At 46.2% G+C, this 16,466-nt stretch overlaps 1 protein-coding gene across 5 annotated transcripts in view; it reads left to right on the top strand.

The window, feature by feature from the left end:
- The first annotated feature begins 42 nt into the window (after nt 1-42).
- The window catches only part of mindy4b (MINDY family member 4B), a 44,186-nt gene continuing 27,762 nt past the window's right edge, over nt 43-16,466 (top strand). For 3 of the 5 annotated variants that reach the window (XR_008724551.1, XR_008724548.1, XM_055645733.1), the window contains exons 1-4: nt 43-652; nt 8,690-8,802; nt 10,473-10,500; nt 15,628-15,810. Coding sequence is in view for 1 of the 5 variants with exons in the window: in XM_055645733.1 (XP_055501708.1) it covers nt 8,690-8,802; nt 10,473-10,500; nt 15,628-15,810 (324 nt within the window). In the remaining 4 variants the exon portion in view is untranslated. Of the gene's footprint in view, nt 653-8,689; nt 8,803-10,472; nt 10,501-14,061; nt 14,353-15,627; nt 15,811-16,466 lie in introns of those variants that run through there. The other 2 variants (XR_008724549.1, XR_008724550.1) reach the window with 2 other exon arrangements.

Genomic DNA, 16,466 nt, shown 5'->3' with positions numbered 1-16,466 from the left:
CTTCCCAGCACTCCGGCAGCGACCATAGACCCCGCCTGGCGGTGGCAGGCGCGGTGAAAGTCCGCTATAACCAAAATCCGTTGCAAAGTGGTCCGTAAAACGAGATTAATTGCTCAAACCTTTTACCAGCTGCTGCTGCTGCCTTTGTCCATTGTTCGGTACAACTCTAACACATTAATGATACTGCAGATGTAATCTGAGACTAGTTGCCCAGTGAACGTGGTAAACAGTTTACCTCGGCCATAATTCAATTTGTTCCTTGGTATCACTTCCTTCAACCCAAACAAATTAAGTATTAAATCACTGTGATTTCTTGCAATAATGTTGGAATGCAATTCCCCTCTTAAACCATCTTAAAGCTCACCCACGGGGATACAGGGGGTCAGCTCTTGATAAGAGACACGCCCCTCCTTTGTAATAATCAATAAAGCAAGATATTTAAATCCGACAAGTCGGAGAGAGAGTTTTATTTTCCCGGGCACAGCTCAGAGTGAACTCAGCGCAAGTCACACCCGCTACGGGAGCTGCGTGCCTGCACTCGCCAGAGTTACACACTGCTAGGGATCGCAGAGGCAAGGCTGAGTGTTCAGCATTCAGTCCCCACTGGCACCTGCAGTCTCCATCTGTACTCTCCTCCGGATATTGCTCACAGGTAAGTGAATGAGAAAGAGAGAGTGTATGCATGCCTTTGTTTGTGTGTATCCGTGTGTGTATATATGCTTTTGTGTATGTGCGTACGCACACGTGTGCATGTGTGCGCGTATATGTGTAAGTGTGTGTATGCGCGCATGCTTGTGTATCCTTATGTTTGTGTGTGCTTGTTTGTATGCGTATGTGTGTGTCTGTGCAAATGTGTCTATGTTTGTGTGCTGTTACACCTCTATTACAACCATAACATATAGTATTCCTATCACACTTTGTGTGATTACTTTGCTAAGCACCCTATCAGCTGCCTTGTTTTTTTTATTTGCAGTAGAGTAGGTGTGTATACAGAACGTAGAACAGCACAGGAACAGGTCCTCCAGTATCTGTGCCTAACTTGATGCCAAATTAAACTAATCTCATCTGCCTGCACATAATCCATGTCGCTCCATTCCCTGCATATCCACATATCTATCTAAAAGCCTCTTAAACGCTACTATCGTGTCTGTCTCCACCTCCACCCCTGGCAGTGTGTTCCAGGCATCCACCACTGTGTAAAAAAAAACTTGCCCAGCACATCTCCTTCTGACCTTAAAGCTCGAAGGGGGCACAGTGGCACAGTTGGTAGAGGCGCTGCCTCGCAGCGCCAGAGACCCGGGTTCAATCCTGACCTCGGGTGCCATCTGCGTGGAGTTTGCACTTTCTCCCTGTGACCCAATGGGTTTCCTCCTATCCCAAAGATATGCAGTTTGTAGGATAATCAATCCTCTATAAACTTCCCCCAGTGTGTTGGGAGTGGATGAGAAAGTGGGATGACATAGATCAATGGTCGGCGTGGTTATGCTGGGCTGAAGGGCCTGGAACAATGCTGTATCAATAAACTCAACTGAAGTGACAAGAATTTCCAGCAGATGGCAAAATCTGGTGAAATTGATGACCATGTGTAGAGAATAAAATGCTGGAGAAACTCAGTGGGCGAGGCAGCATCTATGGAGCAAAGGAAATAGGCACCGTTTTGGGTCGAGACCCTTCTTCAGACTGATGTGAGGGGGGAGGGCAGGGGGTGCGGGAAGAAGAAAGGAAGAGGCGGAGACAGTGGGCTGAGGGAGAGCTGAGAAGGGGGGGGGAGAAAGCAGGGACTACCTGAAATTAGAGAAGACTATGTTCATACCGCTGGGGTGCAAACTGTCAAGCAAAATATGAGGTGCTGCTCCTCCAATTTATGGTGGTCCTCACTCTGGCCATGGAGGAGGCCCAGGACAGAAAGGTCGGATTCGGAATGGGAGGGGGAGTTGAAGCGCTGAGCCACCGGGAGATCGGGTAGATGAATGCAAACCGAGTGGAGGTGTTGGGCAAAGCGATCGCCAAGCCTGCTCTTGGTCTCACCGATGTAAAGCAACAGATGAGGTTGGAGGAGATGCAGGTGAACCTCTGCCGCACCTGGAAAGACTGCTTGCGTCCTTGAATGGAGTCAAGCGGGGAGGTAAAGCGACATGTGTAGCATTTCCTGCGGTTGCAAGGGGGTGGTACGGGTTGGAAGGGACAATTGACCAGCGAGTTACAGTCACCCTGCTATAGGAAGGATGTCATTAAGCTGGAAAGAGTGTGGAGAAGATTGACTAGGATGTTGCCAGGACTACAACTATAGGGAGAGGTTGGACAGGCTGGCAGTGGGTGAATCTAGGACCAGAGGGCACAGCCTCACAATAAAAGCATGTGGATTTAGAATGGAGATGAAGAGGAATTTCTTGAGTGGTGAACCTGTAAAATTCATTGCCACAGACGGCAGTGGAGTCAAGTCAATGGGTAGTTTTAAAGTGGAGATTGATAAATTCTTTATTAGTAAGGATGTCAAAGTTACAATGAGGAAGGCAGGAGAATGGGGTTGAGAGGGAAAGGCCGATTAGCCATGATTGAATGGCAGAGCAGATCACATGGGCCGTATGGCCTAATTCTGCTCGTATGTCTTAAAATATTATAATCTAAGGAACAACATAAATTTTAAAATGTCTGGTTAGTCCTGGGACACATAATTGCAAAGAAATTAAAATAGAAACACAGAGGCACTGTGGTGCAATGGTAGAGCTGCTGCTCACAGCTCCAGAGACATGGGTTCGATTCTGACTGCAGGTGCTGCCTGTATGGAGTTTGCACGTTTTCCCTGTGACCACATGGGTTTTCTCTGGATGCTCCGGTTTCCTCCCTCATTCCAAAGACTACAGGTTTGTATGTTAATTGGCTTCTGTAAATTGTCCCTAGTGTGTAGAGGAGATATAGTGTAGGAGTGATTGCTGGTTGGTGTGGACTCGGTGGGCTGAAGAGCCTGTTTACAAGATGTATCCCTAAGTCTAAGGTCTAAAGAATGGCGGAGCAGACTTATGGCCTAATTCTGCTTCTGTACCTTATGATGTTATGCTCTAAAGTAAACAAACAGCACAACATTTCAAATGGCACCTTAGTCCTAGGACACACAATTGCAAATAACATAAAAATAAGATAATTGGAACATACAATGCATTCGGAAAGTAGTCTGACCCACTTCACCTTTTTATCCCCTTACAGCCTTATTCTAAAATGGATTAAATGCATCTGTTTTATCATCAATCTATACACAATACCCCATAATAAAAAGCGAAAACAGGTGTTTAGAAATCTTTACAAATTGAAAAGAAATAACAGAAATATCGCATTTACATAAGTATTCAGACCCTTTACTCAGTACTTTGTTGGGGCACCTTTGGCAGCAATTACTGCCTCGCGTCTTCTTGGGTATGACGCTACAAGCTTGGCACACCTGTATTTGGGTAATTTCTCCCATTCTTCTCTGCTGACCCTCACAAGCTCTGTCAGGTTGGATGGGGACTGTCGATGCACAGCTATTTTCAGGTCCTTCCAGGGATATTCGATCGGTTTCAAGTCCGAGCTCTGGCTGGGCCACTCAAGGACATTCTTGACTTGTCACAAAGCCATACCTGCATTGTCTTGGCTGTGTGCTTAGGGTCGTAGTCCTGTTGGAAGGTGCATCTCTGCCCCAGTCTGATGTCTTGAACCCTCTGGAGCAGGTTTTCATCAAGGATCTCTCTGTACTTTGCTCCATTCATCTTTCCCTTGATTGTGACTAGTCTCCCAGTTCCTGCCGCTGAAAAACATCCCCACAGCATGATGCTGCCACCTCCTTGCTTCACCGTAGGTATGGTATTGGCCAGGTGATGAGTGGTGCCTAGTTTCCTCCGGACGTGACGCTTGGCATTCAGGCCAAAGAGTTCAATCTTGGTTTCATCAGACCAGAGAATCTTGTTTAGGTGCCTTTTGGCAAACTCCAAGCGGGCTGTCATGTGCCTTTTACTGAGGAGTGGCTTCCGTCTGGCCACTCTACCATAAAGGCCTGATTGGTGGAGTGCTGCAGATATCGTTGTCCTTCTGGAAGGTTCTCCCATCTCCAAGAGGAACTCTGGAGCTCTGTCAGAGTGACCATCGGGTTCTTGGTCACCTCCCTGACCAAGGCCCTTCTCCCCTGATTGCTCAGTTTGGCCGGGCGGCCAGCTCTATGAAGAGTCCTGGTGGTTTCAAAGTTCTTCCATTTAAGAATGACGGAGGCCACTGTGCTCTTCGGGACCTGCAATGCTGCAGAAATTGTTTTATACCCTTCCCCAGATCCGTGTCTCGACACAATCCAGTCTCAGAGGTCCACGGACAATTCGTTCGTCTTTACGGGTTGGTTTTTGCTCTGACATACACTGTCAACTGTGAGACCTTATATAGACATGTGTGTGCCTTTCGAATTCATGTGCAATCAATTAAATTTACCACTTGGGGACTACAATCCAGTTGTAGAAACATCTCAAGGATAATCGATGGAAACAGGATGCACCGAAGCTCAATTTTGAACGTCATAGCAAAGGGTCTGAATACTTATGTAAATGTGATATTTCAGTTTTTTTTTTTTTAATTACTTTGCAAAAATTTCTAAACTCCTGTTTTCACTTTTATATTATGAGGTATCGTGTGCAGATTGATGATAACAAAAAAAAATGTAATCTATTTTGGAATAAGGCTGAAACGTAACAAAATATGGAAAATACTGAAGGGGTCTGAATACTTTCAGAATGTACTGTAAGTAGGCTGGAGGAACTCAGCGGGCCAGGCAACATCTAGGGAGGCAATAGACAATATTTTGGGTCGGGACCATTCTTCAGACTGATTGGAATGGGGGTAGAAAGCTGGAAAGAAGAGTGGGGGAAAGCCTGGCAAATGATAGGTGGATACAAGTGCGGGAAGGGGTTGATTGGAAGATGGGTGAAGTAAGTGACAAAGGCTGGAGGTGAAATGGAGACAAAAGGGTGTCAGATAATGAGAGGAGGAGTGAAATGTAAAGTTGGGGGGAGGCATATGGGTGGAAGCGGACAGTGGAGAGAGAAAAGAGGGTGGAATTAAAGGAAATTATGTCAAGTTCCTCCAGCATGTTTTGTTCAATATTCCAGCATTTGCAGTTCCTTGTGTCTCCAACACGATTATGTTGCTTGAGCCAGCAAGCCTGCCCTGTCGTTCGCTATGAACTCTGCTATAGACACTCCAGATATTCAGTATCTTACACATGATGTGCTCAGCCTATCTACCATCTCTGCTAAAGTTCCTCACTGAAGCAGCCCTGTCCTTGTTGCAAGCTTGCCTGATCTGTGCATTTAAGTCGATAAGTTCATAAATCATAGATGCAGAATTGAGCCATTCAGCCCATCGTGTCTACTCTGCCATTGAATCATGGCTGAAAAATCTTTCCCTCTTAACCCCATTCTCCTGCCTTTTCCCCGTTACCTTTGCACCCGTGCTAATCAAGAACCTGTCAACGTCCGCTTTATAAGCACCCAAAGACTTGGCCTCCACAGCCGCCTGTGGCAATGAATCCCACAGATGCACCACCCTCTGGCTAAAGAAATTCCTCTTTACCTCCTTTCTGAAGCTGTGTCCTTTTATTCTAAGGGTGTGCCCTCTGGTCCTAGACTCCCCCACTAGTGGAAACTGTGCCTCAATCTCCATCGCCACTGCTGTGCCAGACAAGAGTTGTTCCACACTGCCAGATGTAAGGGTTACCATCCCAATAATCGCGAGAAACAGTCAGAGGAACTTTTTGCATCACACTGACATAAACCAGGTTGCCAGGTTACAAAGTAAAAGAACAACACCCTGGGGGGCGGAGTGTGAATTGCAGGCACATGAACACCTGATCGATAAGGTTCTCATTTTGAGAAATGTGAACGTTTAATGGCTCATTCAAAGTGCTTTAAGTTTTTATCTTAAACCATTGCAAAGGAATAGGTGCACTACTTTTTACGAGCTGTATATCAAATAAACTGCAGATGGTGAAAGGATCAAGGACCTGCAGATGCCGGTTTACACAAAAGGACATAATGTGCTGGGGTAGCTCAGCAGGTCAGGCAGCATCTCGAGAGAATATGGATAGGTGGCTTTTCGGGTTGAGACCCTTCTTCAGGAGTAGGCCGTTCGAGCCAGCACCGCCATTCACTGTGATCATGGCTGATCATCCACAATCAGTACCCCGTTCCTGCCTTCTCCCCATATCCCTTGACTCCACTACCTTTCAGAGCTTTATCTAACTCTCTTGAAATCATCCAGAGAATTGGCCTCCACTGCCTTTTGAGCCAGAGAATTCCACATATTCACAACTCTCAGGGTGAAAAGGTTTTTCCTCATTTCCGTTCTAAATAGCCTACCCCTTATTCTTAAACTGTGGCCCCTCGTTCTGGACTCCCCCAACATCGGGAACATGTTTCCTGCCTCTAGCGTGTCCAATCCCTTAATAATCGTAAATGTTTCAATAAGATATCCTGTCATCCTTCTAAATTCCAGTGTGTACAAGACCAGCTGCTCCATTCTATCAACATATGACAGTCCCGCTATCCTGGGAATTAACCTCGTGAACCTACGCTGCGCTCCCTCAATAGCAAGAATGTCCATCCTCAAATTTGGAGACCAAAACTGCACACAATCCTCCAGGTGTAGTCTCACTAGAGCCCTGTACAACTGCAGAAGGACCTCTTTGCTCCTATACTCAACTCCTTTTGTTATGAAGGCCAACATGCCATTCGCTTTCTTCACTGCCTGCTATGCCTGCATGCTTACTTTCATATACTGATGAGCAAGGACACCCAGATATCGTTGTACTTCCCCTTTTCCCAACTTGGCACCATTCAGATAATAATCTGCCTTCCTGTTCTTGCCACAAAAGTGGATAACCTCACATTTATCCACATTAAACTGCATCTGCCATGCATCTGCCCCCTCACCCAACCTGCCCAAGTCACCCTGCATCCTCATAGCATCCTCCTCACAGATCACACTGCCACCCAGCTTTATGTCATCTGCAAATTTGCTAATGTTACTTGAAATCCCTTCATCTAAATCAATAATGTATATTGCAAATAGCTACGGTCCCAGCACCGAGCCTTGCGGCACCCCACTAGTCACTGTTGTGACAAGTGAATTAATCAAGAAATGTTCAAAGGAAAATAAAACTTGTTTATTATTGAGTACTTGCTGAATGAGTAACTTGTATATATCCTGAAGGGTACAAAGTGCTGGTGTAACTCAACAGGTCATGCAGCATCTGGAGAACATGGATAGGTTATGTTTTGGGTCGGATGTAAGGTCCCAGTCCAAAACATCACCTACCCATATTCTCCAGAGGTGCTCCCTGGCTTGCTAAATTACTCCAGCATTTAGGGCCCTTTTGCAGATTATGAAAATCTGAATTAAAGGTACAGTAGGGAAGAGAGGTCTCAAATGAGATGCTGACTGACCTACTAAGTGTTTCCAATTTTTTTGTTTATACTTCAAATGAGGTGTTTGCATACTTGTAGCCCAGTCCATCACACACACACCAAATTTCCCCCACCATCGACTCCATCTACATTTCACGCTGTCTTGGAATAGCAGCTAACGTAATCAAAGACTTGTCCCACCCCAGTCATTCCTTCTTCTCCCCAGTCCTGCCGGACAGAAGCATGGAAGCGCGCACCACCAGACTCGGGAACAGCTTTGTCCCCTTTGTAATCAGGCTTCTGAACAGTCCTACCATAGGCTAGGGTACTGTCCAATTCGCCTCTTTTGCATTGTGGACATTGGACTTTGTCTATAGAACTGATACTTTACAATGCTGAGAACTATATTCTACACTGTGTATCTTCCCCTTTGCTCTACCTATTGTTCTTGAGTTTGACTTGATTGTGATTATTTGATCTGTTTGGCTAGCATGCCAAACAATGCTTTTCAAAGTTCCTCGGCACACGTGATATAATAAATCTAAACTTGAAGACAGAGTTGTTGGCAACAAGGGCGGCACAGTGGCGTAGCAAAAGAGTTACTGCCGTACAGCGCCAGAGACCCGGGTTCAATCCTTACTGCTGTCTGTATGGAGTTTGTACATTCTCCCCGTGACCACGTGGGTTTTCTCCGGGTGATCCGGTTTCCTCCACATTCCAAAGACGTGCGGGTTTGTAGGTTAATTGGCTTCTGTAAATTGTCACCAGTGTGTAGGGCAGAACCAGTGTATAGATAATCACTGGTCAGCGTGGACTCGGTGGGCCGAAGGGCGTGTTACCATGCTGTATCTCTAAACTAAACTAAACTTGCCAAATGTCCGTACAGACAGCACCCATAGTCGGGTCTCTGCCGCTGTAAAACAGCAACTCTACCACTGCACCACTGTGCATGTAACTTTAATACTTTAATACACCTCTCTTGGTTGAATTATTTATCTGGGTGAGACTAGATACATCTTTTCTGAATGAAAAATCTCTGCCCTCGTCTTCACTATTCATTGAGAGATGGTTGGAGGTAGAGGAGCAATTCTGTGAGAGGCGGTGAATTATTTAACGCAATATGATAGAGTACCTGAGATCCCTGAGCTGACTTGATGTTAGTAGATCAGTCGCACTGTTAACAAAACTGCATGGCTGACCAGCATCAGGGCAGCGAGAAGTGGGATGGTGCCTGTTGACAGTGGTCACTGCTGCGTGTGTATAACCCACAGATGGACAAGGAACTGGGCAAGCGAGATGGCCACTTCAATGAACAAGACTTGGATGCAATCACCAGCAAGATTGGCAATCTCAGCAAGTGGCGAGGAATCTTCAGCCAACAAGGGTAATGACCCCCCCCCCCCCCCCCCCCCCCCCCCCCCCCCCCCCCCAATTTTCTCTCCCATCTGCTGGAAATCCTTAGCACTTTAGTTTAGAGATACAGCATGGAAACGGACCTTCGACCCGCCGAGTCCACGCTGACCAGCGATCACCCGTTCACACCAGTTCTGTTATCCAACTTTCTCATCCACTCCCTACACACTAGGGGAAATTTATAGAAGCAACAACAAACCTGCATGTCTTTGGGAAGTGGGTGGCACCAAGAGAACCTGGAGAAAATCCACGCAGTCACAGGGATAACAGACAAACTCCACCCGCAGACAGCATCCAAGGTCAGGATCGATCCCTGGTGTCCGGTGCTGTGAGGCAGTAGCTCTACGAGCTGTGCCACTGTGCCTCCCCATGTCTGGTGTTTAGGAGATGCATGAGACTAGATGCTGTAATCTGGAGCCAAAAACAAACTGCTGGAGGAACTGAGCAGGTTGAGCGGCAATACTTTAGACTTTAGAGAAAGACTTTAGAGACACAGGCCCTTCGGCCCAACTGAGTCCAGGCCGACCAGCGATCACCCTGTACACTAGTCCTATCCTACACACTACGGATAAATTTACAGAAGCCAATTAACCTACAAACATGTACGTCTTCGGAGTGTGGAAGGAAACCGGAGCACCTGGAGAAAACCCACACAGGTCACGGGGTAAACGTACAAACTATATACAGAGAGCAACCATAGTCTGGATCGAACCCGGATCTCTGGCACTATAAGGCAGCAACTCTACCACTACGCCAATCCAAGCTGGTAGAGCAGACACAAATTTGTGCAACAGATTGTGTCTTAAAGTGCCTTGTCCTCATAACTGCAACCTCTCCTGTGTTGAGGTTACAACAGCTTTTACAGTAGCGTTGCATCGATCACCGTTACTATGGTCAACCATGAGAGCAGGCACATGCAGTGGAGAATCCTTGAAATGTACCTAAAATGTTGTGATCGGGTGCGAAGTGGGACACTGCGTCCTAGAACTGATGACAGTAGGCCCAGGCGAGCGGATCGATCGCAGCCTGCGGTAGCTGCATGGAGCGATGGCAGATGGAGCTGGCGGCATCATGCTGTGCAATGCCAGCCCCCACTTCATCGATCCAGTGCCGCCAGGACACCAGGCCTCAAAGTGAGAAATATAAGGCTTTGCAGATCTCCTTGGGCCAAGATTGGACTTTTCAGAGACTTGGAAGTGCAAGATGATGCCAGAACATGGCGACTCTGCGTGCTGTTCCAGTTCTATGTTATCCAAACTTTCTCATCCACTCCCTACACGCTAGGGGAAAGTTACAGAAGCCACCAAACCTACAAACCTGCATGTCTTTGGGAAGTGGGAGGAACCAAGAGCTCCTGGAGAAAATCCACCTGGATTTCCTCCCACTTCCCAAAGACGTGCTGGTTTGTTGGTTAATTGGCCTCTGTAAATTGTTCATGATGTGTGGTGAGTGGATATGAATGTGGGCTAACATAGAACTAGTGTGAATGGGTGATCGATGGTCAGCATGGTCTCAGTGGGCTGAAGGGCCTGGTTCCATGCTGTATCTCTAAACCACAGAATGGGAAGCTCATTTTGAGAGCAAATATCTGCTAGCAAACTTGAATTTGAAACTAAATTGTATTATTTGTTTTATTCACAGATTACAATTCAAGGACACGGTTGTGAAGGTAAGTGATTTAAATATTCTGTTCTAAGTATTGTCACACCACCTCGTAGTATAGACAATAGATGCAGGAGTAGGCCATTTGGCCCTTCGATCCAGCATCGGCATTCACTGTGATCATGGCTGATCATCCACAATCAGTACCTGGTTCCTGCATTCTCCCCATATCCCTTGACTCCGCTATCTTTAAGAGCTCTATCTAACCCTTGAAAGCATCCAAAGAATCGGCCTCCACTGCCTTCTGAGGCAGAGAATTCCACAGATTCATAACTCTCCAGGTGAAAAAGTTTTTTCCTCATCTCCATTCTGAATAGCCTACCCCTTATTCTTAAACTGTGTCCTCTGGTTCTGCACTCCCCCAACATCAGGAACATATTTCCTGCCTCTAGCGTGTCCAATCCCTTAATAATCTTACATGTTTCATAATGAACCCCTCTCATCCTTCTAAATTCCAGTGTATACAAGCCTAGTCGCTCCATTCTTTCAACATATGACTGTCTCGCCATCCCGGGAATTAACCTCGTAAACCTACGCTGCACACCCTCAATAGCAAGAATGTCCTTCCTCAAATTTGGAGGCCAAAACTGCACACAATACTCCAGGTGTGGTCTCACCAGGGCCCTGTACAACAGCAGAAGGACCGCATTGTTCCTGTACTCAACGCCTCTTGTTATGAAGGCCAACTTGCCATTCGCTTTCTTCATTGCCTGCTGTACCTGCATGCTTACTTTCAGTAACTGATGTACAAGGATACCCAGATATTGTTGTACTTCCCCTTATCCTAATCTGCCACCATTCAGATAATAATCTGCCTTCCTGTTCTTGCCACCAAAGTGGATAACCTCACATTTATCCACATTAAACTGCATCTACCCACTCGCCCAACCTGTCCAAGTCACCCTGCATCTTCAAAGCATCCTCCTGACAGTTCACACTGCCACCCAGCTTTGTGTCATCTGCAAATTTGCTAATGTTACTTTTAATCCTTCATCTAAATCATTAATGTATATTGTAAATAGCTGCGGTCCCAGCAGCACCCCACTAGTCACTGCCTGCCATTCTGAAAGGGACCTGTTAATCCCCACTCTTTTTTTCCTGTCTGCCAACCAATTTTCTATCCATGTCAGCACTCTACCCCCAATACCATGTGCTCTAATTTTACCCACCAGTCCCCTGTGTGGGACCTTATCAAATGCTTTCGGAAAGTCCAGGTACACTACGTCCACTGGCCCACCCTTGTCCATTTTCCTGGTTACATCCTCAAAATTCCAGAAGATTAGTCAAGCATGATTTCCTTTCGTAAATCCATGCTGACTCGAACCGATCCTATTACTGCTATCCAAATGTGCGGCTATTTCATCTTTTATAATTGACTCCAGTATCTTCCCCACCACCAATGTCAGGCTAACTGGTCTATAATGCCCTGTTTTCTCATTACCTACTTTCTTAAAAAGTGGGATAACATTAGCTACCCTCCAATCCACATGAACTGATCCTGAATCTATAGAGCATTGGAAAATGATCACCAATGCGTCCATGATTTCTAGAGCCACCTCCTTAAGTACCCTGGGATGCAGACCATCAGGCCCTGGGGATTTATCAGCCTTCAGTCCCATCAGTCTACCCAACACCATTTCCTGCCATGTGAATTTCCTTCAGTTCTTCTGTCACCCTAGGTCCTCTGGCCACTAGTACATCTGGGAGATTGTTATGTCTTCCTTAGTGAAGACGGATCCAAAGTACCCATTCAACTCGTCTGCCGTTTCCTTGTTCCTCATAATAAATTCATTTGTTTCTGTCTTCAAGGGACCCACATTTTGTCTTAACTATTTTTTTCCTCCTCACATACCTAAAGAAGTTTTTACTATCCTCCTTTATATGCTTGGCTAGGTTACCTTCGTACTTCATCTTTTCTCCCCGTATTGCCTTTTTAGTTATCTTCTGTTGCTCTTCAAAGGTTTCCCAATCCTCAGGCTTCCCACTCATCTTTGCTATGTTATATTTCTCTTTTACTTTTATACTGTCCTTGACTTCCCTTGTCAGCCATGGTCGCCTCTTACTCCCCTTAGAATCTTTCTTCCTCTTTGGAATGAGCTTCTTCTTATCGAGTCCACACACAAGATTAGAAGTTGTTCAGCCAGAGCTGTACACATCTCTCGGCATCTGCATACAATGGTGTCTGTCTTGTCGCTTCTTGTGCCTTGGTCAAAGATTGGTGGAAACCGGGCCGCGACGTGAATGCTCTTTCCTTGACTCCTGGAATGAACTGATCCTGCACCTTCTGTATTATTCCCAGAAATACCTGCCATTGTTGTTCCACTGTCATCCCTGCTGGGATGTCTTTCCAGTCAACTTTGGCCAGCTCCTCCCTCATACCTCCATAGTCCCCTTTGCTCAACTGTAATACTGACACTTACGATTTTCCCTTTTCCCTCTCAAATTATAGATTAAAATGTATCATATTATGGTCACTACCTCCTAATAGCTCCTTTACCTTGAGTTCCCTTATGAAACATGGAACTGCAGATGCTGGTTTACCCAAAAAGGCACAAAGTGCTGGAGTAACTCGGCGGGTCAGGCAGCATCTCTGGAGAGCATGGATAAGTAACGGTTCGGGTCGGGACCCTTCTTCAGACCGAAGAATGAATGAATGAATAAGTTTATTGGCCAAGTATTCACGTACAAGGTATTTGCCTTGGTGTTCTGCCCGCAGGTGCCAACATGACATAGTGACAGGTAGGAATGACACATAAAACATTATGTGACCCAAAACGTCACCTATCCATGTTCTCTAGCGATGCTGCCTGACCTGCTGAGTCACTCCAGCACTTTGTGTCCATCACAACAATAATACTCCTCGTATATCATTATGTGGCTATGTTGCCCAGCTTACAAAAGATACATAACAGACGAACTCTGCCTGCGATATCAGAGGAGAAAGGCCAGCAAACCTGTTGGATTTGGAACAATAAATAGGTAGTTCCCTCTGGGACACCTGTTCTTAGCAATTTTTCCTTTCGCTCTTTTAAATGCTGAAGAATGTTTCTGACCCAAAACATTACCTATCCATGTTCTCCAGAGATGCTCCCTGACCTGTTAAGTTAGTCCAGTATTTTGTGTCTTTTTTTTCTGTAAACCAGCATCTGCGGTTCCTTGTTTTGTACATTTAAAGGTTGTGATTGTCTCGTTAAATTACGCAGGCAAGTTCTGTATCATTTGTAAAACAAACACAGTGGCATCTGCATACAATGGCATCTGTCTTGTCACTGCTTGTGCGTGGCAGTGGAAAAATTGGTGAAAACGGGGCTGCAACGTGAATGCTCTTTCCTTGACCCCACTAAACTAAATAAACAAACTAAACTAGACTAGTCCCATTTGCCCTTGCTTGATCCATATCCAACTAAACCTTTCCTATCTATGTACCTTTACCTTTAAACTCCAAATTCTAAAGCACTAGGAAGCTTTCGGCTTAGTGACGATGTAATCAATGAAACTGCTGTTGAGTTTAGTACACGATACGTCTGGAATATTTTCTTTCTCTGGCTGTGAACCGTCACCAAGAGTTCAGCCCCATTGTTTTGCCGCAAACAGAGGTGATGAGTGATTCCTTAATAACCTGCAGTTCAGGTGCTTTGAGGCTGACAGCAACAGCACTAACACAGTACAGGGCGAGTGCGAAAACAAAGCTGCCTGCCGTGTCACCCGAGGACCCTTCCTCTGCCAGATCCTGATTCCCTTTCACCTCCGTCACACCATGGCGATGTGTAATGATGAATTGCAAGTTAAAAAAATAACAAGTGGCTCCACACAGAATTACATTGATCTGTTACAAGCGGAAGTTATCAAGAGTCAGAGTGTAAGTATAAAAGTTTCTCCCACTATCCCGCCCCAGTCCTTTCCCGCCCTTTCTACACTCCGTTCTATCTGCTCACCTTTTTATTTCCCTCCCACCCCCTTTCCCCTCCCCCTCCATCCCCTACCACCCATATTTCTATATCTGGCTTCGCAGTTCATTCCTCTCCTCTCCTTATCTGACACTTTTTTTTCTCCTTTTCATATCTATCCTTTGCCCACCCATCTGCTGATCAAAGCCCCCGCCCCCTCCCCTCCCTGCTCCCCTCTTGCATCTAAGGTAGATTCAAGGACAGTTTCTTCCCAGCTATTATCAGGCAACTGAATCTGTCTTGGCAGGGTCACCAGCATAATCAAGGGCCAGTCTCACACTCTTCCCTCTCCCATCAGGCAAGAGGTGCAGAAGTGTGAAAACGCACACCTCCAGATTCAGGGACAGTTTCTTCCCAGCTGTTATCAGGCAACTGAACCATCCAATCACCAACTAGAGAGCGGTCTTGACCTCCCATCTACCTCATTGGAGACCCTCGGACTATCTTTAATTGGACTTTATCTTACACTAAACGGTATTCCCTTCATCATGCATCTGCAAACTATAGTCGGCTTGATTGTAATCATGAATAATCCTTTCTCTGACTGGATAGCATGCAACAAAAAAGCTTTTCATTGTACCTCGGTATACGTGACAATAAACTAAAACTGTCTAACTACCTATCACTTGCCAGGCTTTGTCCTTCCCCCACCTCTCTTTTCCAGCTTTCTCTCCCCCACCACAATCCATCCGAAGAAGGGTCTTGCCCGGAAACGCCGTGTGTTCATTCCCACCACAGATGTTGCCTAACCTGCTGAGTTCTACCAGCACTTTGTGGTATGCTGATGATTCCAGCATCTGCAGTCCCTTGTGTCTCTGTAAAAGATGTTTCTGAATCTCTTTTGCATCCAAATTGATCTTTAAAATCAACAAGCGTGGATGCTTGCGTTCATGTTCACGTGATTGGAGCAGAATTCGGCCCATCACATCTCCTCATGGCTGATCTATTTTTCCCTCTCAACCCCATTCTCCTGCCTTCTCCCCATAACCACTGACACCCATGCTAATCAATCTCAGCCTTAAACGTATCCATTGACTTGGCCTCCACAGCCGTCTGTGCAAGATTTCCACCACCCTCTGACTAAAGAAATTCCTCCTCGTCTCCTTCCTAATGGTCCGTCCTTTCATTCTGAGGCTCTGCCCTCTGGTTTTCGACTGCGTTGACAGATACTTTGTTCTCCTTTTAAGCAGAAATATCCAGACAGCCGCAAAGTGGAAGGTGAGAGTGAAGATGGTGCAGGGGCATCCCCCGGTGGCAGTGCCAAACCTAGTGGGTACCTCGTTCAATTCAACGCGCCCTATTCCATCCCAAAAACATTCCTTGTGTCCACCAGCCTGGGTGGCTTGCCCATCACATTGGAGGAGGCAGTGGTAAGTCGGTTCATTTCTTGTCATTTTCCTCAATTGAGGAGGAACCAGTGAGAATTCCACTGTCGGAAAGCACCGGCAGAAAGTGCAGAAGCCTAGAAGATTCAGTAACAGCTTCTTCCCCTCTGGTTAGTTTAGGTTAGCTTAGAGACACAGCATGGAAATAGGCCCTTTGGCCCACCGAGTCCATGCCGACCATCGATCACTCATTCCCACTAGTTCTATCCCACAATGTCACTGAGCTACCCTTATCCTCAGAGCCCCGACCAATGAAAGCATACCGTACCATATGCCTTCTTTCCCACTCCATCTACTTGTGTTAACACTTCCTGGGAATTTTGGACTTGCACCCCAAGATCCCTCTGTTCATCAATGTTGTTATGGGTCATGCCATTAATTGCAGACTTTCCCCTTGCATTTTCCTCTTTCCTCCCACATCCTAAAGATGTGCAGGTTATAGGTTAATCGGTCCTGTGTAATTTGCCCCTTAGAGAGGCACAGCGGTAGAGTTGCTGCCTTACTGCACCAGAAACCCGGTGCGATCCTGGGTACAGGTGCTGTCTATATCGAGTTTGTGCGGTAAGTTGTCCCTGTGACCGCATGGGCTTTCTCCGGGTGCTCCGGTTTCCTCCCACACTCCAAAGTTGTACTGTTTTTTA

This window comes from Leucoraja erinacea, chromosome 14, assembly GCF_028641065.1.
Source record: "Leucoraja erinacea ecotype New England chromosome 14, Leri_hhj_1, whole genome shotgun sequence".
In the NCBI taxonomy this organism is placed as follows: domain Eukaryota; kingdom Metazoa; phylum Chordata; class Chondrichthyes; order Rajiformes; family Rajidae; genus Leucoraja; species Leucoraja erinaceus.
This window is presented reverse-complemented; position numbering and strand designations above follow the sequence as displayed.